Source organism: Anopheles nili, chromosome X (genome assembly GCF_943737925.1).
Source record: "Anopheles nili chromosome X, idAnoNiliSN_F5_01, whole genome shotgun sequence".
NCBI lineage: Eukaryota > Metazoa > Arthropoda > Insecta > Diptera > Culicidae > Anopheles > Anopheles nili.
This window is the reverse complement of record NC_071293.1, coordinates 1,172,082-1,197,965: the sequence shown is the minus strand read 5'-3', so window position 1 is coordinate 1,197,965 and position 25,884 is coordinate 1,172,082. Positions and strand designations below refer to the sequence as shown.

At 47.8% G+C, this 25,884-nt stretch overlaps 1 protein-coding gene across 9 annotated transcripts; it reads left to right on the top strand.

Annotated features, from left to right (window-relative positions):
- Positions 1-5,634: 5,634 nt before the first annotated feature.
- Positions 5,635-25,074, top strand: LOC128729231 (tropomodulin). 9 transcript variants are annotated; one of them, XR_008411059.1, is made up of 10 exons: positions 5,635-5,697; positions 7,547-7,697; positions 14,710-14,862; positions 14,935-15,102; positions 15,177-15,521; positions 15,595-15,846; positions 16,098-16,245; positions 16,616-16,869; positions 21,952-23,654; positions 24,195-25,074. XR_008411059.1 is itself a non-coding variant. In XM_053822887.1 (9 exons), the coding sequence occupies exons 2-9, from the start codon at positions 7,626-7,628 to the stop codon at positions 20,326-20,328; spliced, it is 1,386 nt and encodes a 461-aa protein (XP_053678862.1). In that variant the 5' UTR covers positions 5,635-5,697; positions 7,547-7,625; the 3' UTR covers positions 20,329-20,370. The 9 variants fall into 9 exon arrangements, 6 of the variants coding, with proteins under 6 accessions (XP_053678862.1, XP_053678868.1, XP_053678867.1 ...); XR_008411061.1 differs by lacking the exon at positions 16,616-16,869; XR_008411060.1 differs by lacking the exon at positions 21,952-23,654.
- The last annotated feature ends 810 nt before the right edge of the window (positions 25,075-25,884 follow it).

The window sequence follows — 25,884 nt, the reverse complement described above, 5'->3', positions numbered from 1 at the left end:
AAATCCCCAATTCCGCGCGTGTTCAGAGCGGCCTGTTTAAGCTTAAAGGTGTGCAGAATCGCTTGAACTCGTGCTTTTTACCAGCTTCTGCCAGGATCATCCTTTTTAAAACTTATCCACCATTCCCAATCCTTGCTCCCGTGAGGCTGTTTGAGCCTTCGCCTGTCCATGAGAGAGCTCGAGTTCCGCCCGAGCATCCGTGTTCTAAAAATAACCACGTTTAAACCCGTCTCTCCTGCCCCAGTGCGGCTTTCATCGATGTTTTAAGCACCCTAAGCCTGGAAAGCCCAATCGCTGACCAAACCTGCGAACACACACACACACACAGCATATTGAGGCTGGTGTGAATCCTGTTGCCCGCAGTTTTGATGCGACCGCATTTTCCCCAGAGGGGTAACACTTTTTCCCGCGATTTTCCCAGGCTGTTTTCTCCCGCCATCAGCAATAGGCCGACGCTTACTATTTCGCCTAACAATGGGCGCTAGTTCGCCATTCACATCACCATCGTCCTCGTTCGGTGTGCTTTTTTTTTTGCTGGATGAATAGGCTGCAGGACTACTAACGAGCAGTGATCGCTGGCATGTTCTGGCTCCGCTCCGTTCCCTCACTTCCGCCAATCGAGCCCCGAAGCAACAGGACTTAATTTGCTTCTTCCTGTTCCCAGTCGCACCGTTCGCTTAATCCTTCGCCACTTTCGGGTCCTTTGGGGTGGGTGCGCTTTTGCTGGGTGGAGTTTTCACATCCCGTTCACAGCGTTCCAGCAGCGGGCACAAAAAGACGTTTCGTTTCGTCTTGTTTCGTTTTAGAATTCGACCAACGAGCGCCAGAACCGCTCGCAGGTGCTTCCATTAATAGCCTGTGCTGAACGCCGCAGCGGAAGTGACACGTACAGGGCACAGAGGGGAGCCGCACCAGGACCCTGACAGGGAGGAAATATCCGTCGAGCGTGTTCAATGAAAACGATGAACGATGAGGATCCGGGCCGCAGGATGGCGTGTTATCTTTTTTTTTTGTTCGTTTTCATCCTTTTTGCACACGGAATGAAGCAGCGCCCACGTTGCTCCCTGTTTGGGATCAATATTTTCTCGAGCGCTTTTCCTCGGCCGCAGTTCCCGTCGGATGGTCTTTTGTGTGTGTGTGTGTGTGTGTGTGTGCGTGTGTGTGGACGAGCGTTCCGATACCTGCCGGAATTGAGTCGATCACGCAAAGTTCAATTTGGAAGCCCATCAACGGGCCACCCCCTTCGGGCTTTAGGGGCGCGAATTCGCCTCCAGCATCAAATCGATAAACGGTGTACCATTCCCAGCGGTCGTTATTTCCGCTGTGCTGTGTTCCGTTCCAAATTAAGACTACTCTTAAAGGCCGGTGGCGCTCGTTGGGAGTAATAACCTACACCCTCGTGCTGGTGGCTCGCAAACCTCCTTAAGCGACCCCAAACAGAGCGTGTGCGTGCCGGAAACAAAGATCTCCGATCGCAGCGAGGTTACGTAGCCGCTGTGCTGGCAAGCGATTTAGAAAGCGAAGGCGATGCCTAGCTGCCCTTACCATCGGTATGTCACAAAACAGCAAACAAAGCGAGCGAAACCCGCCCGAGAACGTCAGCTGCACGCGAGTGACATTGACTAATTGATCGGATTAAAAATAGTTTTATTTATCTTCCTTGTACGGAACCGCGGGGTGGTGAGAGCGTGAGAGTGCCAGGGTGAAGAGGAGCGGGAAGGGGGAGAGGGATGGGGTGGGGGATATTTTTCCTTGAAAGCAGTCGTCGCACTTTTGGCAGTCGTTGGAGCCGCGCGTCGAGGAAAGCGAGAAAATCACGAGAAGTGAGTTCGATAAAGCAAAAAAAAACCGCGTGCAAAAAAATTGCAAACCCTTGCTTAGCGTCGCGCACGGTTGCTGGGGTTGCCGTTTCTCAAGTGGGTAGTAGCTGGAAAAGCGAGTCCGGAAAAACGCCCCAACCCCTAGCAACGAAAACCGTGCGGCGTGTGGCGAATATAGCCAGCTAATAAAGAGTAAAAGGGCCGTCAAAGCGTGGCGTACGCGAAAAACCCGTCCGCTTGTGCAAGGACACGGCTTTGTTGGCGCGCTTTTCTCTGGAACCGTTCCCGGCCATCGTAAATCTCGCTCAATCCGTCTCAGCGCACCGGGATGAGGATGTCTTGTTCCTTTCTTTTTCACGTTCGCGTCGTAGCTTGCCCTTCGCCTTTTTTTGCGTCGTATCACACAAACAAAAAATGGGAAAATCCACGGAACGTGCGCTTGTGGCTTCGCAAGAAGATGTTTTCCATTTTTCCCCTGTCTGTTCACCCCTCCCACCAGTCCTTTCTTCACCGGAAGGTCATGCGATACGATGATGGAATCGTAATTGCGACCGGGCCCAGGCTGGAAGGCGGCATTTTCCCGCGTCAGGACATGGTTAGGAGGGGGTGGGGGGGGGGGCTGGAAAAGCAATCAAATTAAGTGGCGAGCGGAAACCGATGGAAATACACCACCCCGTGATGAGCAGCTTGACATTGAGGGGGCGGAGAAAGGCCCACTGCATGCTGCAAGGATCTGGCCGTGTCGTCGGGACGAGCTCAAGGAGAACGAAATTGGGAAACTTTCTGATAGCGGCGTTATTCGGTGTTTGTCTTTCACTCATCCAACGCCACGGGGGGGGGGGGGGGGGCGGGTGGTTTTCGTTCGTTTTCTGCGACGCACACACATCTCTTTCTAGGTCCCTGTACGCGGTCTCTTCTCTATCTCTTTTTCTCGTTTCGCACTTTTCCGCACTGTCGCAGGCCATATATTTGCGCATCGTTTCACAGCTGGCTTACTGACGAGCCCCACACCGTGGAAAGCGCTCCAATTCCCAAGCGCCAGCTCCATTATTTTTCCTCCCCTTCGCTCCCTGTACACCAACCGCTACTCCGCGTAGCTCCTTCGAGACAGGACATCGAGAGGTTCGTGTGTTTGTTGATAGTTGATAACCAGCAACAACGCAAAGCAACGGCGAACGCTTGCACCAATCGCACACATTGCGCCGACCCCATTTTCCGCGACCCCATGGGTTGGGGGTTTTCCACAGCTGGGTAAACGGCTCCAAGGGTGGAGCGGAATGAAAAACATTTTCCATCAAATCCCTGCTCGATGTGTTCTTTGAAATACGTCTACAATCTGCCCAGATTTCATCTGCAACGTCCATGCTCTTGAAGCTGCATCTCGGCTTTACTCGGTTTTCTTTATTTCTGTCTCTCTCTCTCTCTCTCTCTCGTTTTATCTCTCTCTCTCTCCCACTGTCTCGCTCACGCCACAGCTCGACGGTTCTTTTCTCGCGTCACCGTTTGGCTGCAAAAGCAAATATAAATATCATGAATATTTTGCAAATGCACTATTTAATATGAAAAATAGACGCCCTGCATGCAACAACTACTGCGGGCCTCTGCTCTTTGCACCCCGGGCATATTCCGTGCCAGCAATTCTGATGCAGTTTTCCACCATTCAAGCACACACACACACACACACGCAAGCCACCGGTGTCCTCGCCGCTGTGCCCGTGGTGTTCTGTGACGAGCGCGTTGGAAAAACACCACCAGAGCAACAGTGAGTGTTATTAAAGGAAAATCCGAGCAAGCAATGGAAAGCCGCTGCCAGCCGTGGGTGGGGGAATCAAGATGAAGTAGATGTGGGTGTGGTGGGGTGGGGTGGGTTGGTTGAGGAGCGCGGAGGGAGACGAAACGGGCTGTAGAACAAATATGCCGTTTTCTCTCCAAACGGGCAACAAGCGAGCGCGCTCTATTTTCACGGTGACGCTCGTGCGCCATATCGGAGGATGAGTTATGGAAAATTTTCAACCGATTTAACATTAATCCACCCTCGAATATGTCATCCCCCTTGCGCTATCGCAACCACCCCGGGACCCGGGTTTCGGGCAGCCTTTTGTACGTACGAACACAACCGTATCGTAGCGGGTTGCGAATTTACAGGCTTTCTAGGAAGCGCTCTGCGCTGCAAAGGATGGGTGGAAAACGTGGCAATGGGGAGGGGCAGGGTAGAAACGGCAAAAAGATGATCTGCGTTTTTCCTCCCGCGAGAAAGCGTGCATGCGAGCGCCGTATGGGGTTCGAGAAAAAATGCGAAAGAAAAACAAACAGCCGCCCAGCGGCGCACCGGAAGCGGGTCGGAAACCCACTTTTCAATTTGTGGGAAAATGCAGGAAGCAAAATTCGAACCAACGGCGGATCCGCTCGCCGTACTCGAGATGGGTGCTTTTGTTTCGGTCCCAGTCCCGGTGGCTACGATTGGGGACAAGGATATTAAAATCCCGAGGATGTAATCGCGCAATTTAAGCGGTGCGGAAACTCGTCCGAAATTAATTTGACATATTCTGTCCATCTGGATCAACTCATCGTGCCCTCGTGGATGTGATCCCGCGTGGGGCGACCACTTTTCAACGACCTCCCTTTTTTTTGCTTTTTTTGCTCCTCAACATCGTCAAACAAACCGCCCCAAATCCAAAACACACGCACCCATCCTGCGGTCGTAAATGCTGTGCTTATGAAATCCTACGAGACGGCCTCGCACGTACATGGGCTATGTACACGCGTGTGTGCGGATCTGTGACCCCCACCCACTGCGCCACCCAACCAACCCAGTCCACCCTGTTTCGTCATAATTATTTATGCCATTCGTCTGTCGTCGGACGCGCAGTTCATCGAACACATTACAAAGAAAGTTGCACCACGCGTCACAAAGGAAATCAATGTCTTGGAATAATCGGGCCGTGGGTGGAACGATAAGTTGCTGGTGTAGAACGTTCTACTGTGACTTCATTATCTGCTGTTTGGTTGTTAGCATATCCAGGTGCATGTCCTTTACCCTACCGAACGCTGGATATGTCTGTCAGCAGGACCAAACCCCTCAAAACGAAGGACTTTCAACGACTGAAGTTGAGATGGAAAATTTCCGCACGATATCACGGGTGGCGCTCTATCGTGCAACCGACGAAGTTCGTTCATTTCCACCGGACGGATGATGCAAAAGCACGTACCACGAGCGAACGTGCAAGAGAGATGAAACGAAGATTGAGCTCGATTTGTTTCACTCCTGCGTTAGGATGTTCGAGCTGAGATTGATGCGCATCCTCATTCGCTTGGGAGCACGCGCCACTTCAACCGTAGCGCACTATAGTTGATGGTAGATGTTAGTAATCGAAGGTAAGGGATATTGTCGATCCTATGGGGACAGCTCAAAAGTTGTGTGACTCCTTTTCCATGCTTCGACCTGGATCTCCACATAGTTTTTGCTTTCTCCATCACACTCACTTCACATAAAGACAGCTTCTTGTAGATGTTGGGATAGAGATAAGAACAAACATCATATCCTTCTCCCGATTTGGCCAACAACTCCGTTCATGAAAAACCAACTCCTTCCATCAGATGAAGGTTTCTCCTTCGAAGACAGCTTCTATCGCGTGTTGGGATAGAGATCAGAGTAAACGACAATATCCACCTTCTATTTTGACCAACACCTTGTCATATCCTTGACCATAGTGCACCGACTGAGTGTGAACCGCTCGCAGCTTCTCACGCGTCGATCGCGCCATGACCGCACCTTGGCTGCTGGGTTTACGCCACATCAACCGACAGTGTGTGCCGTGTTAGTGTCCCGGTGCCAGCGTGAGGCCAGAGTAGTAGTGTTGTTGCAGCTGCAGCTTCCGTGAGATTTGGAAAATCGTGCGCGGCGACCCAAGCGGACCGTGCTGCTCGATTGCTTGATCGTCAGTTCTGCTGCTAGTTGTGATCGCGAGCCCGCTTCTGCTACGATTCGTTCGTTACCTGTTCGGTTTTTGGTGCGGAAAATTATTTAGTTTATGTAGTTTTTCCCCCAACACGGGTGTTTCGTAGAAATTAACGTTTCGGAACGGTTTCCGCTTGATTCGAGCCGCGATCGTGCGCGAGCCACGAGGGTTTTGCAGAACAGTCGAAATTTTCTGGTGATTTTGTTGGCTTTTTTTTTGACGGTTTTCTTTTCACGCCATTCCCGAAATATCCGCGCCGTGAAATCCGTCCCCGCGGATAGTTTCCCGTGACGGTGGTGTCCTTCGCTTTGCTGTCGCATTTCTTATCCTTTTCTACAAGTCGAGCTCCGAGCTTTGTCTCTCTCTCTTTCGCTATCGCTTTCCTTGAGCCGAGGGCCTTAAGACGGTGAAAATTGTGTAGTCAAGTGTATGCTGGCCTGTTACCGCACTATCGAGCACTGGACATTTAAGGATCGTATCCTTGCGAACTACTATCAATTACATTGATCAACATTCACCCTACGTTTGGTTATCCTTGTCCCTGTTCGTTCTCTTTCACATGCACATACATGAGACCGGTAGTGCTAGAGACCGTGCACCGCGTGAAAAGCCCACCCTCCTAACCCTCAATCCTCGCCAGTGAAGGGGTTACACCTCGCAGAAGACCGGCGGAGTGAGAGTGATATCTAATTTGGTGGCTAGCAAGCAGGATAACACGAAAGAGAACGACGACTAGACAAGGGCAGCTAGTGTGAACCGCAAACGTCGGAAACGTGTGTATGTGTGCAGGAGAAATTAGATAGGGGTTGGATATCTGTGGCGATTTTCCCGCAGTTTTTTCCATTCCCCAGCTCGAAGTACATATATAGCCATGTTTTGGTAGCAGCGCCAGCCATCGATCTCAAACGATTTTTGAACGATTTGGATCCTTGCGCGCATGTGTGTGTGTGTGTTTGTGCGTTCGTCCGTGATGTATGTGTGCTTCTTCGTCGGTCACGTGTGTGTTTGATTTTCCAATCTGTCAATAAGGACTACCATTTAAAGACTACGCTCTCAACCTGAACAGATGCTCGCAATAAGAGCTGCCAAGCAAGTTCTTCGTGATCGCTTTGAACCTTATCGCACGGACGAACTTTGAGGACATCTTCTCCGTCCCAGCATCCAGTGTTTGTGTGTGCACCTGTGCGAATGTTTTGTACCACACTGTTGTGCTGCCAGAAACGGCTCATTATAATGCGACGTTTCGACGGGCCCTAGACCGAGGAAAATTCTGTATTTATGTAATCCATCCATCCGTTCGTCCATCAATAAACCATACACACGCTTCAAGCGCGAGCGCACGCATACACACGCACCCGCGAGTGGACGAATATTGCGCAGGCTAGTTAGGCCGCGGCTCGCGAACTAATCGGTCAGTTGGAAACGCTTCTATCCAGCAGATACGCGTATTTTTCCCCCCATTTGAAGTTTCCCGACGGACGCGCGTGACACGGAGACCCTAGCGGAGTGTGCGTTTGTGTGTGTGTGTGTGTGTGTGAGTGTGTATGTGTGTGCGGGCAAGTGTGTGTGTGTGTGATAGAGTAGGAGAGACGGATCGTGTAGGGAAAGCGAGCGAAAGAGAAAGCAGCATCGCGAAGACGAAATCAACACCTGTGCCAGGCGTATACACAAATAATCCATCCCGCTAACGAAATATATAAATATCATTTTACGTACATATATATAAAATTTATACATATATATATATATATTTACGTACCTATTCAGGCGTGTAAACCTAGAACCGTAATATAAGGCTTATAAAAATAGAAATTGAAGTGATTTGAGGACGATTCGATTTCCAATTATGGCCGAAACGTACGAGGAGTACGAGGAGACGCATCATGTCACCAGAAAGACCACCTTCAAGATCGAGGAAGTAAGTAAGCAAGCCGATCCGCCGGCCATCCCCACGCATCCTTCTCCCCCTTTCCTCTTCCCTCGCCCACCAACAACGTAGCCGGCAGCCGCTGCGTTCGCTGCAAGGACCGCGGCCAATGTTCGATTGCGCACTTTGCAGCCGCTTCCAACATTGTGTAGTATTTATTTTCAAACGTTTTGCTGCTCGCTAAGTGTTGTATTTTATTTCACTTCTTTCTGCGTGCCACTCCGCTGCAAACGCGACCCCGAACGGGACCGGGTTTTCCCTGCCCCGCACACCTCCCCAGCTCCCTTTTTTCTCGAACTCTCACCCCACCCGGGTGCTTTGCGTTTTTTTTTCTTTCTCTCTTTCATGTCACGGTGTGAGTCGTTTGCTTTGTCGTTGGGGTGGAAATACGACGGCCAAAGCATCTTGGTGCGCCAACCCCCACCCCACCCCCCTCCCCCTTCCCTTGGTCCCTTGGTGTACCCCCCCCCCCCGCCCTCTGAAGGAGCTCTTGAGTTCACATTTTATATGTGCCTTATCCTGCGGACCACCCACCCACACGCAGTACAACAACGCCGCGAGAATCTCGCCGCACAAGTGGCTCTAGTGGATGCAGGGCGATACGAAGACGAAACCCACCCCGCCACAATAGGGGTTGCGGTGCGAGCGAGACAGCATGTGCGACAACCGTACGACGAGCGCGAAACAACAACGGGCGCTCTGTTTGACTATTTTTAAATGTTGATTCTACCCCCATCTCACACGCACACAACGACCGGCGGGCGCACGCACTCACGCACGCACGAATGCACGCGCGCACGCTCCCGGTGCACATGATGGTGGCTCACCAGAGGGCGCCACATTGCCGCACGGGGACAGCTGTAGAGTTCGCGCACTGGCCGCGGTTTTGTCTGCGTGTTGCCGACTCGGGTTAAATATACCCCTACGGGGTTTAAATTTAGATAATACATCTCCGCGGCCTAACGAGGAGTGATCCTCATGCTCGCGAACGCGCTTTTCCATCGGTGCGGGCATCTTCCGCATCTGTCACTGGCGCTGGTTTGGGGTTTTGCGAAAAACTTTCGCTGGCGCTTGGAAACCCAACCCCCCACCCCGTGATCCGTGGGTGTATGGGGTCGGCCCGGTAGGGGTGTGCTCCCTTTTCGGGTGACGGTTTGTTGTTGTCTTGTTTGTGTTGTTGTCGTTCCCGGTTCCGCTTTTTTTTCTCGCTCCCTTCTCTGTGTCCTCTTGTTGCTTCCTTTATTTTGATCGTGCTGCTGGGAAAACGCGTGGAAAACGAACCTTTGCGGGCGGCTTTCCCGCCCGGTTACCTGCACACACCGTTACCACTTATCGGGACACCTTCGACGAAAGACCTCGCCTCAAGATTGATCACCTTCCCCGGTAAACATAACCTCGAAAGTAACACCCCGGCGGAGAATAAACGGACAACGCCAGCCGGTCCGAGGACACGCCAGCGTCCATGGAGGTCGCTATTAGAATGACAGGGGTCGGGCGGGGGTTGGGAGGTGGTCCACGAGAGGGTGCCAGTGAAAGGTAGTGTCTCTCGCCACCCCCGTGACGACAATGATGGTAACCGACGAAAGACAAGTTCAAAACCACTGCTCGGGATCTTCGCGGGGCGCCATTTTGCAGTGCGCCACCCAACCACCCACCAACCCCCCACATCCCCACCCCAAACCCCTTCCGGGACGCGTCGGGTGTCGGGGCATGTTTTGTGTTTTGGTTGTTGATTTTCGAACATACCCTGCAATGTACGGCGATGAGAGACGTTTGCAGAGCGCAGCCAAAGTCAGAGTCGACGACACGACCATTGCGTCGTCGGTAGTTCACCAAACCTAGTCTGGCCTGCCCTGCGGATGTTGACTTTCGTCTGCCCGGGTACGACGGTAGGACGAAAGGGGGAGAGAGGGGCAGGGGTTTCTATTTCGATGTGCGGTGTATGATTTACTTCATCGAGTTGCACCGAGTTGCGGAAACGCACCACCCAGCCCTTCTAATGTCGTGGGGCGATCGTTCGCGTTACGTAATGATCTCAGAGCCGCCCATTCAGGGTGGTTGGGTGTGAGAATTGTGGGTGGGGTTTTTTTTTTGAAGTTGCGACTTTGGGGTGGCTGAATTTGGGTGCAATTTGTTGTTACTTCCGGTTTTCTTGATGTGGGGGTTGTGTGTTTTTTTAATTCGCTTAATTTCCCCCTGGTGCTTCCTCGTGGTTATGCGCTCATGTGTAATATGTTCTAACATTCGTTTATCCCTATCTATCTTTCTCTCTCTTTCTTTTTCTCTCTCTCTCTCTCTCCTCTCTCTAACCCTCATTCCGTGTTTTAGGTAAGTTGTGCAGCGAAACAGCATCAATCAAAACGAGCCAACGTCGATCGACACACAGGCTGGACGCGCCCATCAACAGTAGCTCCAGCAACACACAAATGACACAATAGAATTAATCAATCAACGGCAGCGAATGACGTTGCTTTGGCTAGGGATTTTTTTTTTGATGTCGAACTAGTCACGACATTGCGAGCCACTTCGTTTCCCCTTTTCAGGACATGACCCTCGTCCTCGGTGGTGTCGCTTCTTTTTGCGTTTAATTTTGGCTGGCCCTTCTCTTGCCGCTCCTTTTTTTTGTGCAGTACACAGAAAAAAATCAACATAAAACATGCAATTGCTCGCCAGCCACCCCACTATTCTTTGGGGTATTAAACTACACACACACCACATGCACACACATACACACACAAGTCGTTTGGTGGGAACGCGTGTGCTAGAAGTTGCCCGTTCCCTTCACGAGGTAGTTTAAGGTCATCTTTTGCAATCATGCGCGCTTGGTTACGACCCCAAAAGCGAGCGGTGTTGAGTGATTTAGAAAGGGGTTAGAAAAGCAGCAGCAGTAGCAGTAGATTTAGAGCCACGAAGTGGGTAGCCTTCTTAGATCGTCAGACATACAGCTGAAGTACGCACGTGAGAGGCTTGCACGCGATTGCAGTGGAGCCAAGCCCTTCGTCGCCCTTTTCCTCCAGCACGTTGTTTTTTTTGCAAACCCAAGACGCACCCAGAGGGTGGCAAACACTTCACGCGCTTCCTCCCTGCAGCCCTACAACCCCACGTGCAACGTGCTGCCCATTAGGGGTGATACAGAGTGCCTTTAGGGCAACGCAAATATATGTTTTCAGCCTCTTGACGAGCCCCGTGTGCTTTCTTCGGAAACCCATCCTTCAAACCCCTGAATAACGTGCGTTCTTGACCACAGTGCCCTTCCTGGAAGCCCTTCGCCATTTGCGCTACCCTTTCTCTAATTTGTTTGCAATGATTCTCCGAACGAAAACACACACACACGTCCTACTGAGAAAATTGTCTCCAAACAACGAGGCAGAATACGACACATTGAGGCTGCTGCAGAAGTTTTAGCCATATACAGCTGCTAAACGGACAGCCAGGCTATTTCTGTGAGACAGGAACCCCACGGGTCTAGAGCCTTCCTTTACCTTGTTAGGCAAAGATTCATAATTACATCATCGGGCTATGAGAGAAGGTGATTGCGTGACCTCCACCCGCAGATGTACAGCTTCTGCTCCGTCAGAAGGTCATCCTCCCATGGTGCCCTTGCGAGCGAAGGGAACGATTGTTCCGGCAGAAGCTTACGCAAGCTGGTTTCGGTTTCATCATCGAGTGGAACACGACTTCCCACCGCATCGAAATCTTTGCAACGATTTTTTTATTTTTCACACCCTTACCAAGGGGGTGGGACACAATGGCCACTCGAGTGGTGCTCGCCAAAACCCTGCGAAAGTCTTCATCGCTCAGTCTGTGATGGGAAGAAAATGCTACCGCCGTAAAAGGCGTGTAGTATTTGAATTTAAAATCATATCTCCAGCAAAAAAAACCACCCCAATTCGTCGTTTCTTGGCAGAGCCACCGAAACGATGAAGAAGTAAACTTCAGACTGTAAACTTTACCACCCTTCGGTGAGCTGCCAATGAGTCATTCGAAGCGAACAGAACGATGCAGGGTGCTGGATGTGACTAAGCGATTGGGCTCATGCAGGTGTAAGAGAGTTATGAACAAAAAACCAAAGGGTGTTCCCAAGCCATAAAGATGCTGGAAAACAAAGCAGACGTTTGTTTTCCACAGCACGAGCCACCCTTTCGCTCATGTCGAGTACTCAACTTCCGCTCGTAATCGCGAGCCGGGAATCGTCATGGACGTACGTCATCCGCAGTGTGTGCCTGTGTGCGTACGGTTTGAAGCATAGGCACTGCATTTCGCGTCCCGTCAGGGCACCAGAGCAATAGTAGATTTCTGTTAATTCACAGTGAATCTGACAGTGCGCGAGGCTGCGTGTGACTCCCAATCGGTTGTCCCAAAAGCTCGGTGCCGTTCCGTGCCACATTCCGTGTTACCTGTTTGTGTGATAATTGTGACTATTTTGTGTTTTATTTTACATTCCCCCGACGAGTCTCGCGATCCGCGCTAGACAAGAGCTTTTCTAGCGGCTTCTAGTGGCGGCTGGCCTCAAAACTACCGTTCGGAGTGTGTGTTCGCATCGCTTTCGGCGCGCATCGATTTTGTGTGTTATTTTCCTTCATCATCTTCTGCCTCTTTCTCTCGAAAAAAAAAGGGTAAATCAATTCGCCTCCTCCGAGTGAGGCCCTAGACCCGAATTTTCACGGCTTTTCCCTCGGTCGTGGTGCATTTTGTTTTTCGTTTCTCACCGCTCGCCTCTCTGTTTCCCGTGCTCGATTAACGTGAGACCAACCAAACTGTTTTCCTCCTTCTATCGTTTTCCTCCCATGTAACGCAACCTCCCCGCGCAAAAAACGCCGCCGCCACTCCACGTTTCAGTGAAAGCAAGGCTCCCAGGCGCCCGATAAGCGAGTAAAAGGCTCTGCCTTTTTCGGTGCAAGATCCAAAAACCGACCGACCGATCGACCGACCCATCCAGCCGATAAGGAAATCTCAGCCGCGAAAATTCGTCTAGCCCATTAGCTAACCTCGTCTCTGCGCCAGTGTAAATATTGCTCCTTTTTTTTTTGGCCCACCGCCCGCGAATCCAAGACTTCAAGCGAGCGAACAAACGAGAAAAAGAGAGAGATAAAGAGGGCGAGTGTGTTTTCCGTGCGCGCGTATGTGTGTTGTGTGTATGTGCACGCACGCCAAACAGAGATAGATAAGCGTGAAATCATAAGGCAGAAGAGAAGAAAAAAAAGAGTCATATAAGCAGGGTGTGTTCTCTCTGGCAACGCCGCATAACCCACGTACCTAGCCCACGAAAGCCCTAGAGCAACATGGTAAGCTTTCAATAGTCATCATAATTTGCACCTAATTTATGTTTCGACCCGCCAGCATCTCGAACGACAGCAAATTCGACAAGGCAGACGTTGCGTGTGCCCGCGCGTGTGTGTGTTTGTGTGTGTATGTGGAATAAAATTGGATCGTTTCCGTTTTGATTGCACGCACGAACGCACTTATCATCGCGAGCCCTTTTTTAGGGGCGCTGGTCGGGGGGAGGGAGAGAAGGGTGTGCTTAGCGCCCGGCTGCGTGTGTCATCTTGGTATTAATCGTTTACTTCTAACACCCTTGGTTGCATCTGCATCTGCTGCATCTAAACTGCAACTCCACCCAACGCCCAAAAATGGCCCCTTCTTTGTTACCGCGCATCCTTTCAGCTCGTAAGGTGTTGCTGCTGAGTCGTTGGTTGATTTGTTTTTTTTTTGTTTTTGTTTCGTTTAGCGTTGATTGAATGTTGTTTGCTTGCGTTACGTCTATTGGTTTTGTTAAACGCACCGAATCGTGCAGGTTGGCTCGCTTTTGCGGAGGAATATGTTGTTTTTTTCCCTTTCTTTGTTAATCATCCATCACATGGCTCGTCGGGGCGAACCGGCAGACGGTGTTTTTTTTTATTTAATTTTTTTCGTTGTTGTCCTATCGCACACAAGGAAGCCGCATAGGGCGATTACTCCAAAAAGTGACAGGGCTCCACCAGCTACGCAAGTAGAAGCAGGCAGTTCGATGTAATAGGATTTACAACACACAGCCCAGCCAAGCGGCGCATTTGGGCTAGAATCGTGACGTAGTAGGGAGTTGCGAGCGCAGGGAAGCATGACGAGAATGAAGACAGAAAGGGGGAGGGGGGGGGGACAGAGAAGGATAGTGAGAATGTGCATCTCCCTCCATGCCACCAAACCCAACTGCCGTTGTCTTAATGCTAGGGTTGCAGATGGCTCCTATGCTCGAGAGAGCACCCTTTTCGCAGCCTGGCGGTGTTGTTTCACAATCTTTGCTGTGCTGCGGTAGCCCACGACTTCGTGCCCATTTTGAACACATCCACCCACCCACCCACCCACCATACACTTACACGTACACCATAGGCACATGTAACAAGGCAAACGAAGTGTTGCTGCCGCCACGAGCCGTGGAAAAGCATCGAAAATGGTCACTCTTTCGTTGCCATGGAGATCCGTGGGTCCCGGGGAGGGAGGGGTGGGGATGCTAACGGCTCAATTCACCTCCTCCCTCGATTCCCACCACCTCACCCTGGTGGGATCGGCTACATCGCATGCACATCGCGAGCGCGGTTTAATTATGTTTTCACGGTGCGAAGGAGCTACAAAGGAGGTCAACCGCTGTGTTACTGCTGCCTGTCATAACTTCTTTACATCTCCACTACCACACCGCCACACCTCCACCACCACCACCACCACCACCACCACACTTACCACACATACCAACACCGCCATGTTACTAGTGCTAATCACGAGAGTGCAGTATGATGTGGCCTATAAACCGCGGTTGAACAACCGACTATGCTAACGAGGACGGCGACGTGACCATTTTTGTGGTGTCTCCTCGCGAGACTTGTTTCACTCTGCGTGTGTGTGTGCGCGCGCGTGTGTGTGTGTGTGTATGTTCGCCCGCCCTGTGTGCCCTTCTTAACGATCTGTGCGTCTTTCGTTTCCGGCTGGATCATTCTCGCCTGGGTTGCCTGGGATGATCTCATCGCTCCAGACGTCGTCATCGACCACGACCAAGACCATAACGACTCCGGCGAAGCTGTACGGCAAGGATGTCGGTGCGTACGATGACATCGACGTGGATGAGCTGCTCGCTCAGCTGTCTCCGGAGGAGATTTCCATGCTCGCGAAGGAGGTCGATCCGGACGTAAGTAGTTGGGTGAGATTTTCTCGCACGTTCGCGCGCGTCACCGACCACCTTTTTTTGTTTCATTCACAGGATTCCTTCCTGCCGCCGAGCCAGCGTACGAACTACGAGTGTGAAAAGGCCCCAACTGGGCCACTCGATCGTAAGAAGCTGATCGATCACATCAACAAGCAAGCCCTTGAGACACCGGATCGCCCGGAACTGGAGCCCTTTGTGCCGGGTGTTGTGCGAGGCAAGAAGGTAAGGAGCCTTTTTTCGGGAGTTTTCTTTTCAGTTCCTTACAGTGATTGGGGTTTTTTTGTTCGCCTTCTCAGTGGATTCCACCACCACCAGCGGCTAAGCTGCAGGCAGCTGATGAGCAGATCGCAATCGATCTGGGTGATGAGTACGAACAAGCGCTGACCGATGCGACACAGGAGGAGATCATCGATCTGGCCGCTATCCTTGGTTTCCACTCGATGATGAACCAGGATCAATACCACGCCTCACTGCTCAACAAGGGCCAACCCGTTGGGCTCGGTTGGGATGGCATAACCAAGTCCGCCATACCGAAGATATTCCCGGCCGAAGCACCAAACGCGACCGATCCTGAGGAAACGATCCAGCGCATCAAGAGCGATGACAGCAAGCTGGTTGAGGTTAACCTGAACAACATCAAGGTAGCTATCTGGGTGGGCTCGAGACGAAGCTCTAGATGAAGATCTCTCCCATCCATCCCATCCCGTTCTGCAGACCATTTCGGATGAGCAGTTCGACAAGCTGTTCGAGGCGTTGAAATCCAACACACACCTGGAGGTGTTGTCGCTCACGAACGTCGGTCTGACGGATCGCACCGCACTCATGCTGGCTGCTGCCCTCGAACAGAACCACGCCCTGCGGGTGTTGAACGTCGAGACGAACTTCATCAGCCCGACGGTGATCGTGACGCTGGTGAAGAGCCTTCTAACGCAGATGACGATCGAGGAGTTCCGTGCCTCGAACCAGGTACGAGAGCCTTGATTTCCTTGGCTTTCGGTGTTGTGCGCTTATCACCATTCCCCGAATTGTGCCATTTCTGACATTCTCGTTTTTTGTTCTCCCGCGCGACTTTTTTGTTGACCCTTGCTGCTGTGTCAACCCTTGCTGCCGCCAACGCAACTCTTCAATCAACGATCAACTCAACCAATCAACCACGGGACGCGCAATTGCCTCAAACGACTCAATCAAACGCGAATCCGCGCCGCATCGTGCTGCAGCGATCGCAAGTGTTCGGCAACAAGATCGAGATGGAGATCACGGAGCTGGTCGAGAAGAACACCACGCTGTTGCGGCTGGGTTTGCATTTGGAGTTCAACGATGCCCGGCATCGGGTAGCCGCCCATTTGCAGCGCAACATCGACAGAAGTGAGTATGGATCGGTGTGCTTCATCGTTCATCTTCACTATGCATCAGTTTTTTAGCTTCATCACTGGAGCCCGGAGTAATTCTGGGGTTCCTCAGCATTTCGGGAAGATGCTTTTCAGCAGGGCAATGATCAAATGATTGGCCTGCTGGAAAATGGGTTGAGGTTTTCGATTTAAGACTTATCGAGTTATGTGAAGCAACGTTGCGAATATTTTCGCAATCATCGGAAGAAGAGTCTCGGATTCGATCGTAACATTTGGTTTAAACCTTTCCATCTGCAAACATCTACTATCTCTACTTCTCCGCTTACGTCTCATAATGCTATCTATTTTTCTGCTCCGATACAAACCAACGTTGGCTCGACTCCTAGACGATCCGGAGCATTGCCATCCGATCCCGTACTATCGGTTTCTTCACGTCCCAATCCCGACCGAACCGGTCCCGACGAAGCGCTCCTGGGAGGAGCTTCCTTAGCCGGAACAGGCGCTGCAATGCTGCCAATTTTCCGCTGTTCTTTGTGGTTCTTAGACTTCTCTGCGGCGGTGATTCTAGTGGTGCTCGAAGCCAGAGTTGACAACGAAAGCTTCTCTTGTCATATTAACGAGTGAAAATCTAGCAGGGCAGGTTCGTCTAATGTGTTTTTTTTTCCGGTCGCTGACAATTGTTCTCCTTTTCAACGAACAAATTTAAGCAACGTAATAACATCCTTTCGCACTGCGAATGAAGGTTTTCTAATCTCGGATGTCGCAAGTGTCTCCTGACATGTCTCTAATGAAATCCCAATGTGTGACCGTTCCGATTCTGTGTTGGGAAAATCGCCCGTAACCAACGGTATGGATGATTGTGTCTACTCTTGTCTACTTTAATCATGTATTGTAAATGCCTGTGATGTCCCCAAAGAATGCATTAGATTGTTACAACTCCGTGTTGGTGCTGAACCTGATGTACCCGTGCATCTTGGTATCATATTCGTCTAAATCTTTTCTCTCAGTAGTAAGTTAACGTTCGACTTAATCGTTTATAGAGTTGGAAAAATTCTTCTATCTGTATATGTGTCATATTATTGTCTCTTTGCACCTCTCTCTATCCTTTAACTATTTCCTTCAACTTTCAACTGACACCGTGAGACACCGATGATCTCTTTGCTGTCATCTTGATGCATCCTTGCGGTGTTTTCGGTGGGCTGTGGAGTTTTTTTTTCTTCCCCCGATTCACTTCTCATGGGGGTTGGCTTTGTTTCTTCTTCAACTAAACCCGTTTTCTCTATGTCTCTCGCGATCACTACCAATCCTTCTCACTCATTACCTGACCCTTTCGCTCGCCTAAAAAAACATACAAATGCTCAATGGACCCAACGTTAAATACCCCGACAGTTCGAGTCGATAAGCGCGATGGTCGTTCGTCCCGCGGCAGCTACTATCGGCCTGTGCGCATTGAGGAGGAGCAGGAGCTCGCCGCAGAAATGTCCGACGTCGAGGAAGAACCGGAGGAGGAACCGGAAGTCGAAGTGCAGGCGGAGGACTACGACGTGGAGGAGGATCCCGACAATGTGGTGATCCGTCCACCACCGTCTGACGACGAAGATATGTAAATTTCGCCACCGGAAAAATAACACACACACACTCCCGTTCACACATACACAAGGCACACACATATATACACATACATACATACATACATCGAAACGCCAAGCGCCAGAAAAGCAAATCGCCAGCCTCCTCCTATCTCGCGCGCTGTGTCCTTTTCTTTATCTCGTGTTTCGCTCCACGCAACTAAAACACCCATAACGCCATAAGCAACAGGGACGAGACGACGATGAAACTATGTTTTAATAGAGAGAACAATCTTTCACAAGGCTCAGAGTGTGTGTCTATTATTTGCTCTTTCCTTTATCACTATCTACTACTATCTACTACTGTCACTACTGTCTACTTCCGCTAGCACTAGCTGCTCACTTACGCCTGTAGTCATTTCCGTGTCTCTTTGCCTTATGCACTGAAGACAGCCCTGCAATATAGATGAGCGTTTGTGTAAATACTACGAATAATAGCTAACGTTAAGGATCCTCGATCCCTTGCCACTGCCAGGTGTTTCATGTGTCTGTGTTTTGAATTTTAGCTCAGAGCAAACATTCTAACGGTTCCGTCTTTACATGCGAGTTAATGAACTGTTTGTAATAATTTATTTTTTAGTTCATTTTTGTTCTTTTTTGAGTCGGTAATTATTTTCGTTTTTGTACTTGTTTAATTCATTCGTGTAATCTCTTTTAATGAGTTTGGCACTTCAAGAATGCATTTTTGGTTGCAATTACATCGTTCGAAACGGTTCGCGTGATATCAGCACTGCTTTTATCGTTTAGTAGCGAATACCATACATTACGAGCTGGCGACATTTGATTATGTCGGAATCGATTCTACGGACAATAAGTAGAACCTTTTGAATAGAAGAGTGAGTGTATTATGGTATATTTTGTATTAATCCATTTTTATTGTGTCTAGTTTGCTGCCTGCTGGCCTGATACTTGCGCACTTCCAATTCGAAGGAAAGCACTTGACTGCAATTGATGTACAATTTCGCACCTGGTCACGAAACACCACCATGAGAGCTTAAGCGCGTGTCACCTATCATCCCTATTTCCGTGTGCATGTGCATGCGAGCTTTCAGTGTTCTCGCATCATTCGAATCCATCTATCGAACAGCCCCGATTCTTTTTGACCCTTACGAGCTGTCTCTTCTCGCTCTGTGGCTCTGTCCCCCCATCCTACTGCTATTTATACGGCGATAAACACATATACAGATAGAACGCATGGAATTATGACTTTCCTAAATTAAATCGGTGCCGTGGAAAAAAAACCCTCCGGATGTCCCTTCACAGCTGTTGCCATGTAAAAGGTATCGTTGGCCGTTTTGGTGCTCACAAAATCAGTTGGTTTGCTGAAGTTGACTTCAGCTGCTTCGATATATACTTAACCACGTGTTTTACTTTTCCTGTTGGCTTCCATTGACTCTTGTTTCCCCAACTGTATCTGCCCCCCGCCCTCCCCCTCTCAACCCCCTCCCCTGCCCAACCACCACCACCTCTTGTCGACTGTCGTAAAATGTATTACATCATCTTTCCTATGTTGAACACCATTCCTACAAATATACGAAACATGCATACATAATTCAGACCGGCGGGGCTCACACAAAGACTGTTGATACGTTACACATTCAATCAACCTTTAATCCCTTGTATAACGGGGAGAACGAAATGACCTTAAACCACGATCGGTGCCCTTAAATGTTGATTGAACCACATCGATACTCTGTGTCTAGATACTATGTGCTTTAGATTAGAGCTCTCTGTGCGAGTTGGTGCAATGCAGCATTTAAATGTCAGTATTGGCTAACCACATTGGAACGATTGGAGCTACACGTCAGTGTTAAATAATGTACAAAAGCAGCACTGCCCAAACATTCGCACCGCATTCAAGTTAGTTGTAAAGCAACGTCAACTGTGTTCCTCCGGAAGTTCTGTTCATCTACCGATGGTTTTTCGAAAGACCCAGCGGTAGTATAGGTCGCACATTTACCTCTCATAATCCGTTCGTCGTACATGTTAATAACGTTTTCTGAACGCCCATGCATACATCTACTGTAAACTGGGATTGTTGTACACTGAATGCCCCGTTGCGTATAGTTCCCATGTATATTGGCTCGTGTAACACCCGTGTATCATTCATGCCGTGATTTTTTTTGCGCATGCATCGAGTTTGATTCGTTCTGGGCACAAGCTGCAATGTTGTAGCAATCGTGTGCCGGAGTGCGTTAGTGAATGACCACGTGCTAACATAGATCTATCTACCAGCTCGCGGAACACTCGGACCGAGAACGAAGGCGGGAATATAGACAACCCTAGCCGGGAAAAATGCTGCTCCAGCGAGCATCTCAGTATCCTTGCTTTCCAACGCTGTGCCATCATGCGAACACCGTGCTGCCGCGCTGTCTCTGTATATGTTGTTTTGTATCATCTGTCTTTTATTGTCTCGTTTTTCCCATCCTATTTCCAGTAAGAAAAAATCTCTCACAGCGGCTGCAGTTTAGATTTTTTCAAAACATGCATAGAAAACAAACGGCTATGGTCCAGTGAGATGCGTGACGCATTTGACGATGCGATCATCTCGCTCTCGCCCTCTGATTTCTTCCCCCCGACACTCTTCACGACCTGTAACTACTATTCACCACTACCAGTAGGGTACTACTTCTACAAACAGAACCGTGTACATCCTAGGCAGGTACACCGCCTCCAATGTAAAAACAAGGATCACCACCCCGTTTTAATCTCAAGGCGAAGCAACCAAACATACGAGAAAACCTCACCACAAAGTTTAATGATATTCGTTAATCTAAGAAGAAACCAATCCAATATTGGGAAGATTGAAAGAGAAGGAGAGAGAAAGATAAAAGAGAGACGAAAGATATATTCTGCCGTTTCGACAGACTATTAAAAGTGTAAAACAAATCAATGCAGAAAAACCACGTAACCATTTGTAAAGAAGAAAATTTAATGGAGAATATCTTGACGGAGGTATACTATAAGTGTTGCCATGTTTGAGTTCACCTGTAACCAATGCTGTTGGCATTCTTTCTCGTAATACCTTAAACCTGTTCCAACTAATGCTAAACTTGTTTTCTAAATTGTTTTCCTACGTCCTGCTCTTTTCTACTTTTCAATGGGCAATTATTACTTTGATTGGCATTCTTCTAATGAGTTTTTTAATTGTTACTCATTAAACAACCTTTGCGCTTTGAAGCTTTTATAGCATCAGTAAAGTGGAAGCTTTATAAGGAATCGCATTTACACGTTATTTACCAATAGCACACCAATCTGTGAGAAGCCGAAATCGGTTTTATCAGTGATAACGGCTTTACTTAAACACTAGGTATTAATTAGGGTATTTTTTCAAGTTTGTCATATCATAATTAGTCAGGTAGTTCACAGCTAAACTAAATCAAATTGACTTGCACGCTCTGCTTTTTAAATTTTATGTGTTGTGTGAAATTTAACCATCAAAAGAATTAAGTTTTTCTTGATTAACTTTTTACATTTCTACAAGCCCACGCACCTCACATTTCACATTCACCTAGTTCAATTCACCACGGTCACATTTCTTACCCTTTCCGTTATCACTTGTCTATCTGCACCTTGTGTCTGCCCATTTCTGTCTAGTTCTTCCTTCTATCGGTTGTCATGCGATTTTGCACCACTTTAATCAACTCATCTCAACTTTTATCCCATTTTAATTCTTCACTGCGCTGTCATTCATTAGCTGATTTTTGAGAGAGAAAAGTTGAAACTAGTGTTGTGTTATTTTAGTTGTTAAGTTGACCCATTTCGTTTGTTTTTTAATTTCTGTTGTTTTTCGTTGTTCCTCTATTTTACCTATGATTGCTCCTCGGATTTAATCTACGTTCAGCTTGTTTTCTTTATCGTGTTCGTTTGATTGTTTCTTTTCTACTATTTGTTTTATTGTTTCTTTAAACCTTGCTCCCGTTCGAGAGAGGTATAGCGTTTGATATTAATTTTCTCTTTTTTTTTATTTATTCTTGTATTTTTTCCTGCGAAACTCGTTAAAACTTCTACAACGCTCATCGATCTCGGCCGTGTGTCATGCTGCACGTGCCATATTTTGTTATTGGTTTGTTAATGATTTGGTTCACGATCAGCTCGAAGATCACACTATAAGATACCGAAGAATGTAATTTAGAAATGCGGAAGTGTAGCATACGAGATCAGGATAATTACTTCTTGAAAGCATAACAACAACAAAATCCTCTAGCAGGTGTACTATCTTTGTGTATTGTTCTCTAAATAGGAATCATTGAAGGACAACGAGATGCCCCCGTTGATTCCAACGCAGTGTATCGTGTTGAAATTTGCTAGTTTTGTATATTTATGTACAATTTTTGTTGTTTCACGAAACCATAATCTAATGCACAGTGATGGTTCGTTTCAACGCTTCCAACGATCTTGTTAGTGAGCGATATTGTTTGTTTTACTTTGTTTTTTGATTTTATTGGTTACGAGAATATTTCGTTTCGTTTTCCTACCTCGTAAGACATGAGAATATTTGATACATTATACCGTGTATTACCCTCATAACCTCAAGACTCCTGTCCTCATCCTGTAGAATAAACAAATCTTATCATTTACTGGTTTGCTTGAAGGATGAAAAATTTGAAGTTGTCGGATCATTGAAAAAATCATTAAAATAAAAGAAAAAAAGTGAACAAATTAAGGTAGTTTACCATGAAAGTGCACATCAATAGCCTCTCCCTCAGTAGGAAGCTTAAAGAAATAAAATAGACATGTGCCCACGTTTTTGTCACATATGTTTTCATCGCCAGAAAAGATACCCTTCAGCGAGGCCCTAAATAAATGATTACATTACATCATGTAGCATTCAAGCTTTTTGCTCCTGCAATTACGATGAGAGTAACCTAAAGGTTGAACATATGAGAGAACATGCCCAGAGGTCTCTTCGTAGTTGATTAGTTATCATGACTTTTAGGCTTGTTTATTTTTGTAGGTAGTGTGTAACCCAGTTTGTCCATCAAAGTATACAATTTTACCAGTTTTATTAATAAACATTATTATGCGTCGCGTAGGAAACAAACGTAATAGAGAAAGGATACTGCGATGAAAGATCAGAGCAGAAATGAGGGAAATATCAAAGCAAATGGTATCGCGTCCATCACAGATGTAATTAGATGCATGGTTCGAGCAAATACGGTAAATTTTCTTTATCAAAATTTACCTTTTTTTTCGCTCATGTTCCTGCGCGGATCGGGAAATATTTTCAATGCGCGGAAAATGGCAGCTTTTGCCATCCATTGCGCGAATTCGAACTCTCATGCAGCAGTTCGTTCCTGCCAGTTGCTTTCTTATGTATACATGTATGTAAAGCGTTGAATATATACTGCATCTTCGGTCAATATCAATCATAAATCGTATTATAAGGACACAGTTAGAGCGCCTTGGGCAGCGTGTTTGTTCGGTCATTTCCACAGTTCTTCCACATCCCGAGTCGATCATAAATCATAGTTTCGAGGTTAGCAAGGCTTTTCTAGAATAATGTAGGAGACGAACGTGTGACAGTTGAGTTCTCTTAGAAGTTCATATGCTCGTAGCAAGTGATTCGAAGCGCGTGTTTGGCTGTTGTACATGGTTTCGTGGTGATGGTGTCGGTATCGGTGTTGGAGTTGGCCAACTGACCAACGGTGTCGCAGAAATGCATCAACGCAATGGATCAATCGGGCCAGAGATCCTGGCTACAACAGGCAACTCGAACAGGACATCTCAGCGTGGACGAAAAGCTGCAGAAACTGAACTCAGGATCGCCTGCAGCAAATGTCCTACTACGAATTGTGTATGACGATTCTTTACCGATCTCTTGCTTGTTTTTTTTTCTACTGACGATAATGTGTTTAGAGTATGAACAACTAAAACCCAATTAATAAACAAAACCCGTAACATACTACTCTTGCTAACCAACTCAAACGCCTGTATACATGCATCATCTTAGCGAGCGAGCAGAAGTAGCGTAATGTTCCGTCTTGCTGCAGCACTTAATCATACATAACTCTTTCCGTAGAGTTGTGCGTGCCATTTAACGATTACACTATACTACTCTTGATAGCGTACGAGTGAGCTAGATTGACAGCTTCACATGTTAACTATGAAATTGAAAAAAAACAACAAACAAACAAACCGACCAGTGTGAGTGTGTATCGATATGCATTAGCGTGCATTTAACTGCCTGGGTTCCTTCTCGTGACTGCCAATGCTACCGCATGACAAAATAACTTGTTTGGATCGTGTTCGTTTGCATATACTAGCCTCAATATGTACGTTCCCTTATCCGTAGCAACGGTGTACCAATTCGTTTCTCTTATTTCTCTCTCCACAGTACGCCAGGCCCGACTGAACCAGCGCAAGTAGACCCCTACATCACACATCCAACCGTCTGCAACTGCATGCACAGGCGCAACGCAGTACCAACGTATGCGAATCCCGGGAGGTTGTTTGCCCTTCGAACGACGCGTCACTAGCAACGCCCTGCGAACATGTGGACTCAGCAACACCTGAACGAAGAACACATCAAAATTAGTCACTCGATGCACCTCTCGCCTTTACTCTAGGTGTTGAAACGAATCAAACATCCTTGCGACAAACAATTCTGAGCCCCATACCTCCACTCGCAGGACGCGCTCATGCATTCGGTGCAGGATTGGCGGCTATTTTGCTTTCTTTTTTATCATCAGCTTCATGCGCAGACAGTTTTATCCTTCAGACTTCGGTTTTTAGAACCCGCAGCGAATTCCTGTTAGACTAGCTAGACATCACAATATTCGGGACGGGCGAAGGCGTCCCATTATACTGCATCCTTTGCCTGGTAGTGGAGGCTCGTTACACAAAGCGAAAAGACGCGATATTTGCCTGCCAATAAACGAGATTCCCTTCAAATCGGCTCGCCATCGCGCGACGGACAGGAGAGGAACCGTTTATGCTATTTATGCTACAGCTGAAAAGGCAGGAATGGAGTGTGACAGCGGTGAAAAAACCGAACCGCCAACTTCGCTCTGTGGAAGTGGCTTTTCAAAATGCGCGTGGCAATATTCGTGCGTGTGGAAACGCGGCACGCGTGCGTGTGCAACTTTTTTTATGTTTTAGATGATATTCGACTCGCTTCGACGCAACGGATAAAAACTACGTGAAAGCAAACAAACCGTGGAAGTTTTTAAATTATTCATTATAGAATGTTTATGGTATAAATAAAATGTAAGCAAAACCCATGTTTGGCGTTCATTTGTCCATGAATATATATCCGAAAAATTCGTATGCCCTGAACTATGTAAAATAAATCCTTTTTTGCTGCATCCTTATTATTTGTAAAACAATGAGCATTTCCTCCCATTGATTGGACCTTATCCCGGGCCTACTCGGTAGAATTAATGGTTCTTAGTGCTAACAACCTCTTGTCAAGTCACATAAGGTGATCACTCTACTCCTGACGAAAAGCAGTAAAAGCAAAACAAATGTTCCCGAAACAAAGTTCTTTGTTCCTATCTAATTTAATTATGCCTTTCCTCCAAAAAACTATTTCCAAATACATAACAGGATATATCTTTTCTAAAAGGGACGTAGCTAGTATAAAAAATGTATGTCTGTTATCAACCATTGGGCCATAAATCGTTGCTCTCGAAGGATTCGATCCGATTCGTCATAGGTTATTTCAAATTTCATCTGGCTTGAAACAGATTTGCAAGCTTCTAGGACGCCAGTTTTCCTCGTCTGATAGTTGGCATCGCTTTACAGTCAGGGGTTTAAATGCGCCAAGACAGAGAAATATTGAAAGAGGAAAGGAGAAAGAAACATCTAAAAAGAAAACTGTGAAACAAGAGGCAACCTATGAGTCGTATACGCTCTCTCTTTCACTCGTTAAACGGTTTTCCTGCTTGAGCCGGAGAGGCTGTAGAAGCAAGAGAGCGAACCCACTGCACAGGAAGAGTATGAAACCTGAACACTTGTGTGTTCAAATATTTTCGATTGGTCAAAATAATTGTATTTTTACGATAAATCATGTTTTTTTCATACAA